The sequence below is a fragment of the Entelurus aequoreus genome, linkage group LG12, assembly GCF_033978785.1.
Source record: "Entelurus aequoreus isolate RoL-2023_Sb linkage group LG12, RoL_Eaeq_v1.1, whole genome shotgun sequence".
Classification (NCBI taxonomy): domain Eukaryota; kingdom Metazoa; phylum Chordata; class Actinopteri; order Syngnathiformes; family Syngnathidae; genus Entelurus; species Entelurus aequoreus.
Window position 1 is genome coordinate 61,437,572 of NC_084742.1, and position 20,826 is coordinate 61,458,397.

At 39.5% G+C, this 20,826-nt stretch overlaps 1 protein-coding gene across 1 annotated transcript; it reads right to left on the reverse strand.

Moving 5' to 3' along the window:
* Window positions 1-3,015: 3,015 nt before the first annotated feature.
* LOC133661302 (CWF19-like protein 1) lies at window positions 3,016-20,621 on the reverse strand. Its single transcript, XM_062064433.1, is given in 15 exon segments — window positions 3,016-3,617; window positions 3,689-3,786; window positions 3,879-3,998; window positions 4,065-4,274; window positions 4,332-4,411; window positions 4,478-4,636; window positions 4,689-4,725; window positions 4,728-4,826; window positions 7,653-7,737; window positions 7,802-7,917; window positions 7,989-8,203; window positions 19,848-19,949; window positions 20,027-20,111; window positions 20,189-20,273; window positions 20,465-20,621. Coding segments are annotated over 15 exon segments (1,659 nt in total). The 5' UTR covers window positions 20,488-20,621; the 3' UTR covers window positions 3,016-3,472.
* Between the last annotated feature and the right edge of the window lie 205 nt (window positions 20,622-20,826).

Here is a 20,826-nt window from a genome sequence, read left to right on the forward strand (position 1 = left end):
ATTAGCATTATGCAAATTAGTATTGCAATTTAGCACTATTGCATATGCATTAGCACTATGCAAATTAGTAGTATTGCAATAACATTTAGCACTATTGCATGTACTTTAACACTATGCAAATGAGTAGTTTTGCAATAACATTTAGCACTATTTCATGTACTCTAGCACTATTGCAATGTAGCACTATTGCATTTACATTTAGCACTGTTGCAATTTAAGAATATTGCAATAACATTTAGTAGTATTGCAATAACATTTAGCACTATTGCATGTACTTTAGCACTGTTGCAATTTAAGAATGTTGCAATAACATTTTGTAGTATTGCAATTTAGCACTATTGCATATACATTAGCACTATGCAAATTAGTAGTATTGCATTAACATTTAGCACTATTGCATGTACTTTAGCACTATTGCAATTTAGCACTATTTAATTTACATTTAGCACTGTTGCAATTTAAGAATATTGCAATAATATTTAGTAGTATTGCAATTTAGCACTATTGCATATGCATTAGCACTATGCAAATTAGTAGTATTGCAATAACATTTAGCACTATTGCATGTACTCTAGCACTATTGCAATTTAGCACTATTGCATTTACATTTAGCAATGTTGCAATTTAGCACTATTGCATTTACATTTAGCACTGTTGCAATTTAGCACTATTGCAATAACATTTAGTAGTATTGCAGTTTAGCACTTCCATATACATTAGCATTATGCAAATTAGTATTGCAATAACATTTAGCACTATTGCATGTACTCTAGCACTATTGCAATTTAGCACTATTGCATTTACATTTAGCAATGTTGCAATTTAAGAATATTGCAGTAACATTTAGTAGTATTGCAATAACATTTAGCACTATTGCATGTACTTTAGCACTGTTGCAATTTAAGAATATTGCAATAACATTTAGTAGTAGTGCAATTTAGCACTATTGCATATGCATTAGCACTATGCAAATTAGTAGTTTTGCAATAACATTTAGCACTATTTCATGTACTCTAGCACTATTGCAATTTAGCACTATTGCATATACATTAGCACTATGCAAATTAGTAGTATTGCAATAACATTTAGCACTATTGCATGTACTCTAGCACTATTGCAATTTAGCACTATTGCATTTACATTTAGCACTGTTGCAATTTAAGAATATTGCAATAACATTTAGTAGTATTGCAGTAACATTTAGCACTATTGCATGTACTTTAGCACTGTTGCAATTTAAGAATGTTGCAATAACATTTTGTAGTATTGCAATTTAGCACTATTGCATATACATTAGCACTATGCAAATTAGTAGTATTGCATTAACATTTAGCACTATTGCATGTACTTTAGCACTATTGCAATTTAGCACTATTTCATTTACATTTAGCACTGTTGCAATTTAAGAATATTGCAATAATATTTAGTAGTATTGCAATTTAGCACTATTGCATATGCATTAGCACTATGCAAATTAGTAGTATTGCAATAACATTTAGCACTATTGCATGTACTCTAGCACTATTGCAATTTAGCACTATTGCATTTACATTTAGCACTGTTGCAATTTAGCACTATTGCATGTACTCTAGCACTATTGCAATTTAGCACTATTGCATTTACATTTAGCACTGTTGCAATTTAAGAATATTGCAATAACATTTAGTAGTATTGCAGTTTAGCACTTCCATATACATTAGCATTATGCAAATTAGTATTGCAATAACATTTAGCACTATTGCATGTACTTTAGCACTGTTGCAATTTAAGAATGTTGCAATAACATTTTGTAGTATTGCAATTTAGCACTATTGCATATACATTAGCACTTTGCAAATTAGTAGTATTGCATTAACATTTAGCACTATTGCATGTACTCTAGCACTATTGCAATTTAGCACTATTTAATTTACATTTAGCACTGTTGCAATTTAAGAATATTGCAATAACATTTAGTAGTATTGCAATTTAGCACTATTGCATATGCATTAGCACTATGCAAATTAGTAGTATTGCAATAACATTTAGCACTATTGCATGTACTCTAGCACTATTGCAATTTAGCACTATTGCATTTACATTTAGCACTGTTGCAATTTAGCACTATTGCATGTACTCTAGCACTATTGCAATTTAGCACTATTGCATTTACATTTAGCACTGTTGCAATTTAAGAATATTGCAATAACATTTAGTAGTATTGCAGTTTAGCACTTCCATATACATTAGCATTATGCAAATTAGTATTGCAATAACATTTAGCACTATTGCATGTACTCTAGCACTATTGCAATTTAGCACTATTGCATTTACATTTAGCAATGTTGCAATTTAAGAATATTGCAGTAACATTTAGTAGTATTGCAATAACATTTAGCACTATTGCATGTACTTTAGCACTGTTGAAATTTAAGAATATTGCCATAACATTTAGTAGTAGTGCAATTTAGCACTATTTCATATGCATTAGCACTATGCAAATTAGTAGTTTTGCAATAACATTTAGCACTATTTCATGTACTCTAGCACTATTGCAATTTAGCACTATTGCATATACATTAGCACTATGCAAATTAGTAGTATTGCAATAACATTTAGCACTATTGCATGTACTCTAGCACTATTGCAATTTAGCACTATTGCATTTACATTTAGCACTGTTGCAATTTAATAGAATTGCAATAACATTTTGCGCTGTTAGAAGTTAGTATTGCGAATTTAGCACTTGTGTATATACAATGTAATAGTGCTAAAGTTAGCGCTATTGTTTATACATTTAGCACTATTGCAATTTAGTAGTATCACAAATACACATTTAGTAGTAAATACATTTATTACAATGCACTACAATACTTAATTATAGAAGAAAAGAGCTTCCGAGTGCACTGTCACTTATTTAATGTTGTCATGAGAACGTAGAGCATCGCTGATGTCCGTCTTTGTCGATTTAGAGCTGCCCGGCGGCCATTGACGAGGTGTTCAACAACAAGCTGCACATCATCGGCGGCGTGGGCATCGGTATCGGCGTCATCATGGTGAGTGGGAGGAGCTAACAGAACAATGGTATTCTTCTAATTAAATTTGACGATGAAATGTTTCCAGATCTTCGGGATGATCTTCAGCATGATGCTGTGCTGCGCCATCAAGAGGTCCAGAGACTTCGTTTAAACGTCAAGCTTACTCTCCTTCACTTTAGTAACATGTTTTTTTTAACTTGGCGACGCTCGGGTGCACTCAGGACGGCCATCTTGGACGTGTGAATGTGTGGCGCCTGAGCTTTTGAACTTTTTTTTTTTTTTTTTTTAGTTTTGAGCGCTAACGACGTCAAAGATGCTAATATTTAGCCCGTTTTATGTCGCTAACGTTGATGTTTAGTCTTCTTTTAAAACTTGTTTGTAAAATGCTTAATAAATCAACAAAGACTGGTTTTGTTTTGTTTTTTATTTACAAAAAGATCATTTCAAAATAAAGATCAGTCCTCAAGAGCAAAGTCGTACGGTTGGAATTGGTCTCGTAGCCGCGCGCACGCCGCTTCCTCTTCCTCGCGGCTTTGCTTGCACTCCTTCCAGTCGGCCCTAGTGGGGATGTTCAGCAGCGCCTCGCTGGCCAGAACCTCCCTGCAAACAAAAGATGGCGGATGTTCTGTAGGCTGGTGTCAAGTTCAAAATGTCACAACTGCACTCCTCACCTCCCAAACTGCAGCGGGAAATGTTTCTGGATGCGGTAGAAGAGCTTCTCGCCCGAATCCAGCTCCACGTAAAAGTACGGCGTCCCGGGCGGAGCGATCTGTGCGCGTTGGCGGTGTGACGTTGACGTTCAATATGGCGGCGTGATGTTGACGGACGTTCAACATGACGGTGTGTGTGTGTGTGTGTTACCTGTTTGAGGTCGCTGTGTTGTGGAATCTCCATCAGCTCCATCTGCTGCTCCTGAGCCTGGACCACGAAGGCCTCCTTGATGTCCTCAGTGGCGCAGCGGTCCAGCGGGACCGGGACCACCTGACCGTGCCAGCGACAATCAAAGTTCCGCACCGCTGCGTATTTTCCCAAAACCGTGGCTCGTACCTGAAGCTGCAGGTGCTGGCTCCTGTAGTTCCTCTCAAAGAGCACGCAGCGCTCCCCTCGGCTTTTGTAGAAGCTCCTGAGGGCCGCCTTGTACTTGTCCATCTCCGCCAGGACCTCCGAGGCCAAGTCCACCACGGACTGGTAGTGGCCGATGGGCAGGACCAACACGTGACCCGAGGTCAGCCCGCCTTTGGCCAGCGCTAAGTAGCACTGAGACGGAGGTCACGTGATAAGCCGCCGAGAAGGTTCTGGAAGTGTTTTACTCACGTGTGTTCCGATGCTGACCACCAGGTGTTTCTCCACCTGAGGGCTGGCCAGGCAGAACCAGCACGTTCCAGGCGGAAGAGCTACACGGGAACATTTCAATCAAATACCCCGCTGTGATGCGGTCGACCAAATGGAGGTCGCCTTACGGTGCCTGCGAGGGTGTTTGTGTCCCGATCCGCCGCGTCCTCCGTCCCAGTCCGGCCTCTTCCTGCCGCGGCCCCGCCCGCCGCGGCTCTGCCCGCTGCTGAGGTCGAAGAAGAACTGCGTGCTGGGCTCCTGCACAGACATCAGGGAAGCTGGGTGGTCTGCGCACACTCACGCCAATCATCACGCTCGCACCTCCTCATCCGCCGCCACGCCCAAGCTGCTTGTTAACGTCTCCTTCTTGTCCTTGGCCACGCGCCTGTAAGGGTTTTCCGTCACGTCCTGAGGCTGTTTGACCAGCTCCGTGTGGTCCATGGTCTTCATGGGAAGGATGTTGAAGGCGTACAGGTACTAACGTGCACAACAGGATACATACTTAGACGCTACCATGGCATACAACTAGAGATGTCCGATAAGGGCTTTTTTGCCGATATTCCGATATTGTCCAACTCTTAATTACCGATACCGATATATACAGTTGTGGAATTAACACATTATTATGCCTAATTTTGTTGTGATGCCCCGCTGGATGCATTAAACAATGTAAGAAGGTTTTCCAAAATAAATCAACTCAAGTTATAGAAAAAAATGTCAACGTGGCACTGCCATATTTATTATTGAAGTCACAAAGTGCATTATTTTTTTTAACATGCCTCAAAACAGCAGCTTGGAATTTGGGACATGCTCTCCCTGAGAGAGTATGAGCAGGTTGAGGTGGGCGGGGTTGAGGTGTGTGTGTGGGGGGGGTGTATATTGTAGCGTCCCGTAAGAGTTAGTGCTGCAAGGGGTTCTGGGTATGTGTTTATGTTGTGTTACGGTGCGGATGTTCTCCCGAAATGTGTTTGTCATTCTTGTTTGGTGTGGGTTCACAGTGTGGCGCATATTTGTAACAGTGTTAATGTTGTTTATACGGCCGCCCTCAGTGCACTGCAAAAACTGAAATCTAAGTAAGATGAAATATCTCAAATAAGGGTCAGTGTTTCCCACACATTCATTTATTTGTGGCGGCCCGCCACGAAAGAATTACGTCCGCCACAAATAAAATATATATATATATATATATATATATATATATATATATTTTTTTTTTTGTCCTGTCCAGCTTCTCAGGCAAATCATATAGTTGATGTAGATGCCCATATAGGCTGTTCAGATTTACTTTACAAAAGAGAAGTGTAGGATACTTCTCTTGTTGCCTTATTTGTATTTGACCACTACTGTTTTCTGTTTATTTGTTACTGACTGTGGCAGGACACCTCTGCCTCTGTTTCACTTTATGTTGCTGGTAAATAACATGGTTGTAGTAGTAGGCTAAAGTTAAATTATTTAGTATGCACTAATTAAAGGGGCAGAGCTTTAAGAGACCTTTTAGCTTTTATATTTTATAAGATATATTTTTTGTAAGAACCACAATTAATAAATATATTTCAGTGAATAACTTATTGTTCAAATCTGTATATAAATATGTACATAAAGTGTTGTAATTATATTGTAAAATGGATGAAAGGATGGACGTTTAAAACAAAACTGTTATTATTAATTAGTAAGTATACATTTTTTGAGCCTTTTTAGAGAAAATCATATCATTGTAGTAAATTATGCAAATTACTCGATGTCATGTTGACCACGCCCATAGCCACGCCCCCACCGCCACAGGTATCTTGGCAGTTTATGGGAAACACTGAGGGTGATATTTGCTTATTTTCTGTCTGATAAGATAATTCTTCTCACTAAGCAGATTTTATGCTAGTGTTTTACTTGTTTTAAGTGTTTTGGTCCTGAATGATCTCAGTAAGATATTTCAGCTTGTTGCTGAGATTTGATGACCTATATTGAGTAAAACATGCTTGAAACTAGAATATCAACTGTTGCAAAGCTGTGTCATCAACACTCACAAGTATAAAACTACATTTTTAAAGTAATAATTTCTTATTTGGGCTCTGTACCGAGGATGTCGTTGTGGCTTGTGGAGCCCTTTGAGACACTTGTGATTTAGGGCTATATAAATAAACATTGATTGATTGATTGGTTATTTCAAGCATGAAAAAAAAATCATGACTTTGACACAATTGTGTGTCATAATTAAAACAGATGACAGCCAAACGGACTTTGCTGTTTTATTTTCAATGAAACAAGAGAGAAGATGTACTCATATAGTAGTACAGTAAACTGACAGTTAATATTTAAACTTAACATGTGACATTTCTAACAATTTTGAACAGAAATAGCTCATGCACATTCAGGTAAATTCTTCAAAATTACAATTTAAAAAAAATGTTGGCCGGGCTGTATATATGCGCACTAATTGACTGAAAGAGCACGCACTTGGCGCCATGTTGTCGATGGAAAAATGCATTTTTAGACCATATGATTTGCCTGAGCGGCTAGGAGACCCCGAGAGTAACAAGCGGTTGCCTTGTTGCCTTTCCATTAAGAACAATTAATTAGTTTTTAGTATAAGTTTGCTGGTTTCAAGAAATGTAATGCTGAGCGCATATCATTATGTCAAGATAATGGCACTAGCATTTACTTCATTTAAGAATATTTTTCTACACATTGAGCAAAAAGGTCTCTTTTTTTTTCTACCAAAAAACTGCACTTGTTATTAGTGAAAATATACTTATTTTAAGGTATTTTTGGGTTCATTGAGGTTAGCTAATTTTACTTGTTTTGGAAAGTCTTGACAAGCCAAATTTTCTTGTTCTATTGGCAGATAATTTTGCTTAGTTCAAATAAAATACCCCTAATTTTTTTTTTTCTTCTTGTTTTTGAACACTGACTTTTTGCAGTGTGTGACCTGTATGGCTGTTGACCAAGTATGCCTTGCATTCACTTGTGTGAAAAGCCGTAGATAATATGTGATTGGGCCGGCACGCAAAGGCGGTGCCCCCGATATTGTTGTCTGGGGGGAAATCGGGAGAATGGTTGCCCCGGGAGATTTTCGGGAGGGGCACTGAAATTCGGGAGTCTCCCGGGAAAATCGGGAGGGTTGGCAAGTATGACTGGGAGACGCAACTACTCTGTACTTCTCCCTACGTCCGTACAGCGGCGCTCTAAAAAGTCATACATTTTACTTTTTGAAACCAATACCGATAATTTCCGATATTACATTTTAAAGCATTTATCGGACGATAATATCGGACATCTCTACATATAACACTAAACACATCTTTGCACCTTCTTCTTGGCGGGGTTGTTGACGGTTGCCAAGGCGATGAAGCGAGTGACATGCTGAGCGTTCTCCTGCAGAACCACGTGATTCCTGGAAAGGTGGAAATGCTGATGCTGCCCGTGCTCAATTTAAATCAACTCTTGTTTTGCCTCACCTGTAAGGTAGTCTCTCATAGTGAGCGCCCTCTAGTGCAGCAAAGTGGTACCTCGGCTTCACTTTGTCCGCCAGGTTGGCGATGGCGCCGCTCCCACAAGACTTTGTGTCCACTTCCTGTCACGGGAGCATCAATACGGACACATCCTCAGTCGGCTTCTGTACGTTCTGCGCTTTCCGATCCTTACCGGTTGGTTAGCAAAGCGCCACGCCCCCTTGGGCCACTGAGACGTCAGCAGAATGTCCACGCCTCGGAACTTGGAGCTGCCGGTCAGCGGAGCCACCAGGGCCGCTAGGTCTTTGGGCGTGAAGCAGTGGGCGGGCGCCGGCTCCTGCCGGGCCTCCTGACCGCTCACGTAGGCGATCTGCAGGCCCGACACACCAGTGAACACGCCACGGCGACCTGCAAAAAGTAAAACAAATTCATGGGAAATACATTTTTCAATTAAAGCTGCAAGCAGCGTTGGTCGGGTCCGCATTTTGGCAGGTGCTAGTCCTAGGTGTCTCAATACTTTTGTCCAGTGGTAGTCCTGAGTGAGACCTACATAGAGGTTTTTGTTTCGTGTCTCTACGATATTCGTACTGGGAGTTAGAGGAAGTTGTGTCTGTGTTTTTTTCCTAGGGGCTGCGGCACAGTGGTTGTTTTCTTTGAAGGCGCGTAAAATCACAGCAGCGGAGCAACTTTAGTGCTGCGGGTCTTTGAAGGCTCGTAAAATCAAAACGGTAGCACGTATCACAACGCCGTCCACAACTTTTAATCAGAAGGGTTCAATCTCTCTCCTGTAGCAGTTTGAAGCCGAAACAACAAACGCGCTCGGAGGAGATAATGTTTGATGTTTGGTGACCGGTTTTAACAAAAATGTTGTTTTGAAGGACGGATAGCAAACTTCGTGTTGATTTTTGCTGAAGGATGTCAATCTAAGAAATGTAGGTCTAGGTGAGACCTACATAGAGGTATTTGTTTCATGTCTCTAAGACGTTCCTACCGGAAGTTACAAGCAGTTTTGTCTGAGTTTTCCTCTGAGAAGCAGTTTTGTCTCTGTTTTATTCAAAAATTGCGCTAGAGCGCAATTTTGAGTTTTGGAGGTTTTTTTTAGATGGCAATTTCTACCAGTCCCGATGTGTGTGAGAAGTTTGGTGAGTTTTGAAGTATTTTAAGGGGGTCAAATTAGAGGTCAAAGAGGCAAAAATGAGTGTTTTTAGTCATTTTTTGTGTTGAAGGAGAAATTGCTAACTTCCTGTTGGTTTTTGCCCGAGGATGTGAAATTATGAAATGTAGGTCTAGGTCAGACCTACATAGAGGTTTTTGTTTCATGTCTCTACGACCTTCCTAGTGGGAGTTAGAGGCAGTTTTCTTCCTAGGGGGCGCTAGAGCGCAATTTTGATTTTTGGGGTTAGGTTTTTTTACTAAAGTGGGCTGTCACAGTTTTTCTATGTGTGTGTAAAATTTGGTGAGTTTTGAAGCATGTTAAGGGGGACAAAGTAGTGCGCAACGGTGCGGAAGAATAATAATAAACATTACAATTTCAATAGGGTCCTTTGTCCCTGTATAAAGGACTCCCTGTGGGAGTCCTTTATACAGGGTACAGGCGGACCCTAATAATTATTTTTTTGCACAAAATAAATTTAACCTAATTATTGCGACGTATGGATCCAAAAGTTCCTCCAACAGGCTGAGAAGAGGGTGGCTGACATTGATTAGGCGTTAGACTGATGTGGTGTGTTTCACACGAAATAGAAACAGGCACTTACTTTAACTAATAAAGATGACAGAAATGAGTAATACGCCAAAATGTTGGAAAATACTTTGACGTAGAAGACTGTCCACAGAAACTTTCTGTCCCAAACTCACCCTGCCATCATTATCCACGCCACCGCACTGCAGATGTACGCCCTTACTATCATAAAAACACCACGCTTACAGTGCGACCCGCAAACAATCAGTACAGTGCTCAGGTGGCCAATCACATACACGCACGACTCAGGAATTGCAAGTTTGGCCCCTACATTAATGGCCCCTGATTAATAATTACCAATCCCCATTATACTCCTAGGAGACAGACACCATGCAAGAAATACTTTTTACAAAAAGAGCCGATACTGCTGGAGTCCAATTTATATTCTGAATAATTCCAGAAGTCTCTCAGTAAATAAGTCCATGTCCATGTATATACTCCAAGGCTCCAGACTCCAGACTTTTGTGTTTGGTCTGTCCAAATAGCTGGTCTTCCTTTTAATCCTTATTAAGTCCATTTGTTTAAAACTCTTGCAGGAATCCATGATTCTTCTTCTACGTTTGCCACAAACTGCTGGTAGTCCAATGATTCCTCCAGCCTCTGACCTCTTGCTAAGTCTTGCTAAGTCTTTGAGTTCTTTCCAGTGGTCAAGAAACTGGGACAGTCTTTGCAGGATCTCCTCTTGGCCAATGGTGTTATCAAACGGTTTATTTCAAGTATCCAGTACTGACTTTATAGCTGGCTCGTGGGCTCCCAGCTGAGCTTCAAGCCACTTAGGTTTCTTCCTGAGGTTCTGCACTCTAATCAAGTCATGTCTATAATCCTCCGAACTCGGGCTGGCCGATAACGACCCAAAATCATTCCTCGATATAGTTTAGCTGAATATTGATATACGATATCCATCCATCCATCCATTTTCTACCGCGGGGGGTGTTGGAGCCTTTCTCAGCTGCACACTAGACAAGTCGCCACCTCATCACAGGGCCAACACAGATAAACAGACAACATTGATATATGATATATATAACTCTCACTACAGCCCGCTACTGTGTGCTGTGATCTAGCGTCCTCCTAATTATAACACACACTTTATAAATGACTTTTCTGAATTTTTGTCCAGTGTAGTACCTAAATATGACAGACTTTTAATTGTTGGAGACCTCAACGTTCATGTCTGCTGTCCTCTGAAGCCGCCCTCTAAATAATTTTTACATATGTTGGACTTTTTTAATTTTGTGCAACATGTTGCTGGTCCCACACAAGAACAGGGGCACCCACTGGATCTTGTAATGGCACATAATATTGATATACTTCAAATATGTGATGCTACCTTTTCTGACCATATGCCCGTGTTGTTTGAGCCCGTGCCGCGTAATTAAAACATCTACTGCTACTAAGTTCTCCTCTGCATTGTATTCCACCCTGGACACCCTGCCCTCTCTCTCTTTAAAGGCCTACTGAAATGAATTTTTTTTATTTAAACGGGAATAGCAGATCCATTCTGTGTGTCATACTTGATCATTTCGCGATATTGCCATATTTTTGCTGAAAGGATTTAGTAGAGAAAATCGACGATAAATTTCGCAACTTTTGCTCGCTGATAAAAAAGCCTTGCCTGTACCGGAAGTAGCGTGACATCACAGGAGGTAATATTCCTCACAATTTTCCTTTGTTTACAATGGAGCGAGAGAGATTCGGAGCAACAAAGCGACGATTACCCCATTAATTTGAGCGAGGATGAAAGATTCGTGGATGAGGAACGTTAGAGTGAAGAACTAGAGGCAGTGCAGGGCGTATCTTTTTTCGCTCTGACCGTAACTTAGGTACAAGCTGGCTCATTGGATTCCACCCTCTCTCCTTTATCTATTGTGGATCACGGATTTGTATTTTAAACCACCTCGGATACTATATCCTCTTGAAAATGAGAGTCGAGCACGCGAAATGGACATTCACAGTGACTTTTATCTCCACGACAATACATCGGTGACACACTTAGCTACTGAGCTAACGTGATAGCATCGTTCTCAAATGCAGATAGAAACAAAATACATAAATCCCTGACTGGAAGGATAGACAGAAGATCAACAATACTATTAAACCATGTACATGTAACTACACGGTTAATAGATCTCAGCCTGGTAAAGCTTAACAATGCTGTTGCTAACGACGCTAAGGCTAACTTAACAACCAGACCTCACAGAGCTATGATAAAAACATTAGCGCTCCACCTACGCCAGCCAGCCCTCATCTGCTCCTCAACAGCCGTGCTCACCTGCGTTCCAGCGATCGACGGCGCGACGAAGGACTTCATCCGTGGGTTTGGCGGCTAGCATCGGCTAGGCGTCTGCTATCAGGGTAAGTAGTCCTTGTTGTGTTGTTACAGCCAGCCGCTAATACACCGATCCCACCTACAACGTTCTTCTTTGCAGCCTCCATTGTTCATTAAACAAATTGCAAAAGATTCACCAACACAGATGTCCAGAATACTGTGGAATTATGAAATGAAAACAGAGCTTTTTCTACGGGCTCCGAATACTTCCCTTGCCCTTGTGACGTCACACGCATACGTCAGCATAATAAAACGTTTTTAACCGGAAGTGTGGCGGGAAATTTAGAATTGCACTTTATAAGTTAACCCGGCCGTATTGGCATGTGTTGCAATGTTAAGATTTCATCATTGATATATAAACTATCAGACTGCGTGGTCGGTAGTAGTGGCTTTCAGTAGGCCTTTAAACACAGAAGATTTGATGTCCCGCTTTCAAACTTGTGGTTGTCAAGTTCTTGATTCCGTAGCTCCTTTTAAATCCATGCGCCCTAAGGCTAAAGGTGAGCCATGGTTAAATGACGTCACAAGAGAGGCCAGGCGTCAGTGCAGACAGGCAGAGCGTAAATGGAACAAGGACAAGCTTCATGCTTCCTATGCCATCATTAAAGACTCGTGGAAAGTGTATCAAAACATTCTGAGGGTAGAAAACATCAAGCACTTTTCTGACATAATTACAAGTAATTTTAACAACCCACGTGTTTTATTTCAAAAAATTTATTATATTTTAAATGTTCCCCAATCCATATGTTTGGAAGCTTCGACGGAGGTCTGTGGAAAATTTCTCGACTATTTTATTGATAAGGTTAACACAATTAGGGCAAACATTTCTCTCCCATTTGTTGACCCTTCTATTCTTGTCACCTGTCCATTCACCTTCCAACAGTTTGAGCCCCTGTCCCTGTCCTCACTCAACAAAATTGTATCACAGTTCAAACCTGCAGCATGTTCCACAGACTTAATGCCACCTCGTCTGTTCAAAGACGTCTGGGATGTCGTTGCCCCTCATGTCCAAGAAATAATTAACAGCAGTCTTGCTTCAGGGACTGTCTCAAATTGTTTTAAGCAAGCTGTTGTGGAACCTCTGCTAAAGAAGCCAAATTTAGATCCTTCTTTTTTTATCAAATTTTAGACCCATATCGAAGCTTCCTTTTGTATCAAAGATTTTAGAGAGAGTTGTGCTTCTACAAGGACAGTTTTATCTTGATTTGCACGCTATTCTTGATGTTTTTCAGTCTGGTTTTAAAGCCTTTCATAGCACCGAATCTGCACTTTTAAGGGTCTTTAACGACCTTTTAATATCCACTGATTCTAGCGATCCTGCAATTTTAATTTTTTTAGATCTAACTGCTGCATTCGACGCAGTGGATCACACAACTCTCATCAGTCGCTTAGAACAATGAGGGGGTTTAAAAGGCACACCACTTGAAATGGTTCAGGTCATATCTGACAAACGGAACTTTTAAGATCCAAATTGATGATTTGGCTTCGGCCTATGCTCCCTTGTCCTGTGGTGTCCCTCAGGGTTCAATCCTAGGACCAATCCTGTTTACATCCTGCCCATTCCAACACATTTAAAAAAGTATATAATATATAATTTCATCTTTATGCGGATGATACGCAAATCTATGTCCCTTTAAAAAAGGAAAGTGACACAAGTTTAAAAGCATGGTTGGCGGTAAACTTTCTAAACTTAAATGAGAACAAGACGGAAATTATTTCATTTGACTCAAAAGTAAAACAGACTGCTCCCCCCAGTGACCTGGAACCCCTGATGCCTTATTTAAAACCAACAGTCGCAAATCTTGGATTTAAGTTCGACAAAGATTTTAAACTGCAGCAGCAGGTTAACGATCTAGTTTAGTTTTTATCATCTAAGACTTTTAGCAAAAATTAAATCAGTTTTATCTTTTAACGACTTTGAGCGGGTAATCCATGCTTTTATTTCATCACGTTTGGACTACTGCAACTCCCTCTACGTTGGAATGAACCAGGCCTCAATCGCTCGATTGCAGTTGGTCCAAAATGCTGCTGCTCGCCTTTTAACTGGCACTAAAAAACATGAACACATTACCCCCATTTTAGAATCCGTTCACTGGCTCCCAGGTCATTTTAGAATTCATTTTAAAATATTGTTTGTTTTTAAATCTCTTAAAGGATTAGCGGCCTTTTAGACTTTTTAAAAAATGTACACCCCCACAAGGTCTCTGAGGTCAGCTGATCAGTTTCTTCTTGTCGTCCCAAAAACCTGTTTAAAATCCAGAGGTGATTGTGCATTTTCTGCTGTGGCTCCAAAACTTTGGAACAATATCCCTATTGTTATTCGGACGGCTCCCTCTTTAATGACTTTTAAATCACGTCTTAAAACAAATGTTTACTCTTTGGCTTTTTAAACCAGCATGAGAGTTGTGTGATTTTAGTCTATTTTATTTTCTCTGATGGGTTTTATGTATTTACTATTTTATAGTTGGGTGTTTTGTACTGCTGACTCTTCTAGTATGTATGTCTCAACTTCTGTGCAGCACTTTGTGAAACGTCTATTTTTTTTTTTTTAAATGTACTATATAAATAAAGTGGATTGGATTGGATAACAATATTTTTTCCGGAAAGTGAATTTAGACAAAGTTAAACCCAAAAATGCTTTGCATGGCGGCTGGCCTCCTCATTTTTAATTTTGATGAAACGTCCATTGACGGTGTGTCATGCTTAGAAATTTGGAAATGAAAAACCGGTTCTTGTTTAGAACCGGCTCCCACTTGATCAATTCCTTGGATTCGCTTTCCAATTTTTCAAATGCTTCCCTGAAAGATCCCAGCGGGTGGGAATGCTGTCATTACACAACGTAGAATGATATACACGATGGTGAGGTACAATACAGGCCAAAAGTTTGGACACACCTTCTCATTCAATGCGTTTTTCTTTATTTTCATGACTATTTACAAAACTATGAATGAACACGTGTGGAGTTATGTAGTCACCTTAAATGGTTTTCACTACACAGGTGTCAGTTTTGATGCCTTCAGTGACAATTTACAAGGTAATTAGTCTTGGAAATAAATAAAACGCATTGAAATGAGAAGGTCTGTCCAAACCTTTGGCCTGTACTGTACGTACCACACCCTACCATCACAATAGTCTAGCTGGTCAGCAAGAACTTTCTCCGCATAGCTATTGTAATCAGAACAGAAGGATAGGTCTTTATCCAGTCTCCTTTTTAAACCGCTTTTGTGGTTTGGCATCTTGAGGTGGCATTGTCCTAATGGCAAATCAATGTTGTAATGACTGTTTAATAGCTTGGATGTTTCTGAGACTCGCTCCATAAAGAGCCTTTCCTCCCTTCAGAGTCCAGCTATTTCATCCTGTGCAGTTTCAGGGAAGTCCACTGAGCTGCTTCTCCCAAAGCTCATCAGGTCTCACCACAGAAGTACAATTTACAGTTACATGTGACCACGAACAATGCTCACTAATGTGGCAATCTCCTTTGAGAGGACCATTAACTGTCCAACCCAAGATGGTCTTTACAACATACCGGCCTCCATTAACAGCGTGAACCACTTCCTATTCCTCACGCTTCAATACTTCAGGAACATTAGTACTAATTAGAAGGTCAACATCTGCATAAATTTCTGCCATTTTTTAGATGTCTGAGGTGTAGCCATTTTTGAAGATCTTTGATATGAGGTATATTGCCTCGATGAACTGGAATGCTCTTTTGTGTAAAGATCTCAGAGAGGTCACAAAAGAGGTCTGAGTCCGATCCAACCACATCCAGGCCCTGATATCATGTTGCTGTCCACTACTCTCTCCTGTCACATTGTTCTGAGGAGCATTCCTTATTTCCTTGCTTTCGGTTTCAGCTTATTCATAAGGCTCTCAGTACAAAATGAGGGTGTACTTCATGGGTGCCCACACTTTCTTTGCAGGCGAGCTACTTTTCAATTGATCAACTCGAGAGGATCTACCTAATTCATATATATAATTTATATTTATTTATTTATGAAAGATACGTTTTTGTTAACAAGTTAAAGGTGTTTAATGATAAAACAAGCATATTTAACACATATAGATTCATTTGTTTCATGAAGACAAGAATATAAGTTGGTGTATTAGCTGATTCTGATGACTTGCATTGATTGGAATCAGACAGTAGTGATGATAACATCCTCGTTTGCAAACGGAGGAGAAAAAAAGTCCTCCTTTCTGTCCAAAACCACATGAAAGTGGTTGCTTTTTGGCATCTTATTTTTCCAGCTTCCATACTCCTTTTTATACACATTACGAGAAGTACATCGGCGGCAAACTCCGTAGCTTGCTAGCTTGTGCACGCCGGCTTTCTGAGACTCTTATTTTCAAGATTCAAGATTTTATTAGCGCAGGCAGGATGAAGCAGCGCTTTTATTGTGAAGGTAGGAACTGTGCAGTCTTTAGAGTTTTGACGGCAGGTACGGCACGAAAGTCTGTTGAAATAAAAAGTGTTTCTTGCCTTCCTGTCTGTCATTTTTTCTTAATAATGAGCTCGCAGCATCCAGCGTCATCTCACAAGACCCTCGGGTGCCGTGAATGTCAATCAAGTGGCGAAAGTGACGTCTCGGTGAAGATTGATGATCGTTAATTTTTAGGTCTATTTTTTTAATGCCTGGCTAACAAAGTCAATGAACATATACTGATGAAGCTTACTTGGATGTTTTTTTTGTTTGTTTGTTTGTTGTTGTTGTTTATCGTGCTGTGTTTGCTCGTTTTTCTTGTATTATCTTTTAACCTGCCTATTGTACAGCACTTTGGCTACCCCTGTGGTAACTTTTAAATGTGCTCTATAAATAAAGTTGATTTGATTTGATTTGGATGAGAGGCGAAACGTCTTGTAAGACAAACCAAACAGTCCAGTTGCGATCCCCTCCTGCTCCGTTTAGGCTGCACCAAACATTACATAAATCAATTTAACAAAGTCAAATACAAATAAGGCAACGAGAGAAGTATGGCACACTTCTCTTATGTAAAGTAAATCTGTAAAGCAGATATGGGCATCTCCATCAACAATATGATTTGCCGGAAAAGCTGAACAGGACAAAATAAAATACAAATAAAAAGGTAATCTAGAAACATCCTAGCAGTCTGCATCCTAATGACAGCAGACCTTGCACACTAAGTGATTTTGTATTATTTGTTTGTTATTATCATTTTTTATTCAATAGTGTTATTTCTATTGGTATTTTTATTGCTCCATTTGTAGTGCAATAATGTTCATTGTCATTTATGTGTTATTACCATCTACTTCAGTAACTGCTTCTTTGCTATCATTTTTTGTATCATATTTGTACATATCGTATTTGCTGATGTTGTTTTGTTGATGTCTCTCTGTCTCTGTCTTCTTGTTCCTGCAATTTTCCCCTCTGTCTTCCTGTTTTTCTTCTTTCTATCGCCTCCTGCTGCGTGCAGGCTGCACCAAACATTAAATAAACCAATTTAACAAAGTCATAAAACACAAATAAGGCAATGAGAGAACTATCGTACACTTGTCTTATGTAAAGTAAATCTGTATAGCAGATATGGGTATCTCAATTAACTATATGATTTGCCTGAGGAGCTGAACAGGACAAAATAAAATAAAAATAAAAAGGGAATATATAAACATCCTAGCAGTCGGCATCCAAATGACAACAGACCTTGCACTGTGAGTGATTTTTTATTATTTGTTTGTTGGCTCTGATGAAGTCTGTAGTGAGTAATAATCAGTGATGAAGAAAAAAACAAGCAAATGTGATGCGTTTTTTTAAAAATGAATGCGCCACATATGCTTAAAATTATCATTACATTACATACAGTACAGGCCAAACGTTTGGACAAACCTTCTCATTCAATGCGTTTTCTTTATTTTCATGACTATTTACATTGTAGATTGTCACTGAAGGCATCAAAACTATGAATGAACACATGTGGAGTTATGCACTTAACAAAAAAAAAAGGTGAAATAACTGAAAACATGTTTTATAATCCAGTTTCTTCAAAATAGCCATTCTTTGTTCTGATTACTGTTTTGCACACTCTTGGCATTCTCTCGGTGAGCTTCAAGAGGTAGTCACCTGAAAGGGTTTTCACTTGACAGGTGTCATAGTTTTGATGCCTTCAGTGACAATCTACAATGTAAATAGTGATGAAAATAAAGAGTCAGTAATCAGAGCAAAGGGTGGCTATTTTGAAGAAACTAGAATATAAAACATGTTTTCAGTTATTTCACCTTTTTTATGTTAAGTAAATAACTCCACGTGTTCATTAAAAGTTTTGATGCCTTCAGTGACAATCTACAATGTAAATAGTAGGGATGATGTTTGATAAGAAATGATTGAGTTCGAGCCTATTATCGAATCCTCTTATCGAACCGATTCCTTATCGATTCTCTTATCTAGTCCAGATAAGAAAAAAATAAAATCTAATAAATAAATAAATATTGACTGTTGCCCCCCAAAAAAATAAAATAATATTGACTGTTGTTACCTAAAGTATATTAAGTGGGATTTTTCAGAAAAACAAATATAAACAGTAACACAAAAACAACCTGTCTCTGTGATCACTACAGATGTATAAATAATAATAGTGTTAAATAAAATCAGTCCCTTGGGCACAAAACTGAAAATAATACAGCTCTCCAAAAAGTGCACTTCTGCTGCTATTTGACATAACTGTTTGTTATGATGCTTTGACATTTTTGCACTTCATTTCTTTATTGAAAGAAAATTCTATGAAGAGAAAAGTTGTTTGCAAATGTGGTTACAATGCTAAAAAATGAAAAGTTAAAGCTAAAAACAGAAATACACTTTATTGAGTTAACATTATTTCTTTATAGGGGGAAAGCTGTGATGTTATGAGCTAGGGAATATAACAACTAAGCATCTAACGGGAGTGACGAGCATGCGCGGTAGCCCCGAAAAGTGTTGTTGCATGTCGTCACCCGGCAGCTAAGAATGAGGTTATGAGCACGCTGTGAAAGTAAACGTCAAGAACTCAGCCAAGACGCCTCGTCTGCATTATTTATAATTAGACAGACAACACATATACAGTGTGATTTTGTTTTGTTTACAAGGAAAGAAAAACAAAAGTTAAAAAAGGGAGATTGTCATATATTTTTGTATATATATATGTATGTGCTGTGGTTCCTTTAAGAACGTTGCGACAGCTGCCGCAAAGGAGGTGCGTTGCTAGCCTGGTTGCTATGTTTCCGGTTGGTCGTAAAAGTGTTGGTCATGTGTTTGTACCCTGCTCAAATCTTTCAATAAAGTTATTCATTGGACTATACCTTTTGTTTTTAACTTTATTACACCTTGGAGCGCTTTTTACGGTCCATTTTTTTCCTGCTTTCGCTATCTGCGCCTAATGACTGAGCTACGTGACGTAATTTCTTGTGATGTCCCACGGGGCATTTCTAGTCGGGACGGGATTGGTCCCAGGGATTCGAATGAAGAACCAACTCTTTTTCTTTACTATAGTGGTCTCGATAACGGGTACCGGTTCTCAAAAAGGGATTCGAGTCCGAGGACTCGGTTCTTTTCTTATCGAACAACCGGGAAAACCGGTTTCGAGTATCATCCCTAGTAAATAGTCATCAAAATAAAGAAAACCCATTGAATGAGAAGGTGTGTCCAAACTTTTGGCCTGTACTGTATGTAATGATCATTTTAAGCATACGTGGCGCATTCATTTTAAAAAACGCATCACAATTGCTGTTTTTTTCTTCATTCATGTATATAAAACCTCAGTGGAGGTGTTTAGGTGTTTTTCACGGGCTTTATAGGCAGAATAGAGCGCCAGCTGACTTTTGATCACATTTATTTAATGTTTAGAATGCAAAAAATAATAAAAACATCCATCGTCATGTCTCTCAAAATCATTGAACGATATGCACAATTCTAAAAAAGTGCAGTTCTTCTTAATGTGATATTTTACATGTGCCTATTCATGCAAAACGTGAAAGGCGTGACAGGGTTTCTTACCCAAATATGTGATGTTGTCAGCCAGCTCACAGCCGTCTGCGCTGGGGAACTTCTTCGCCGTTTCCTGGCTTCCTGCGCCCAGGATGTATGTGTGGATGGGAGCTGGGGAAGCGCCAGAGTGTGAATTATGCCTTTTTTTTCTCTCTTTTTTTTTTTTAAAGCTCAAGTGTTCTTTGCACCTTTCTTTGCTCCACTTTTGTACTGCTGCCACTCTTCCTCCGCTTCTGGTGTCGACCCGAAGAATTCTCCCACACACAGCAGCAGCTTTGGGAAAGTTTAAAGGTCAACTTGCTTTCTTGGAGCAGTGATGTGTTTTACCCATGACTGTGAAAAAGACTCACATCAAACTGTCCTGTCTTCTTCTGGATTGTCTGCACTCTGCTGAACACAGCACCAATCCTGCCGTGCACGTCTCCACACACCAAGCTGCACAATCATAAAACTTTCAGGGAACTTCAACGAAGGAACTTACAGACAACCAAAATAGCATTGGACAAACACATTGAACGTGCAGATTTTGTCAAAGTAGTTCACAAAAGGTAATGTTCAACGTTGTTGGATCTTGTCTCATAAAATAAGAACAGCTTCACTTGAAGTAGTTTGGTGGTTTAACTTACACTCTTACCGGACTTTCTCCCATTTCTTGACAGTTTAAAGCAAACAATTGTCTGCTTCTCTCTGTTGGCGTTGTGGAACTTGAATGTTCCGTACGTCTTAAAGCAAACAATTGTCTGCTTCTCTCTGTTGGCGTTGTGGAACTTGAATGTTCCGTACGTCTTAAGTTCCGCCACAAACAAAAGCGGAACCATACTTGTATACGCAATTCCCGTTGCTTGAGTGGGGTTTGCATTGTATTTTTTATTTTATTTCTAAAATAATCCATATTATTTTAAATTTTATTACAAATTAACATTTTTGTCTCGCGTAAATTAGAGACAAATTCGGATTTGCGAGGGGAAATATTTTCAGGCGGACAACG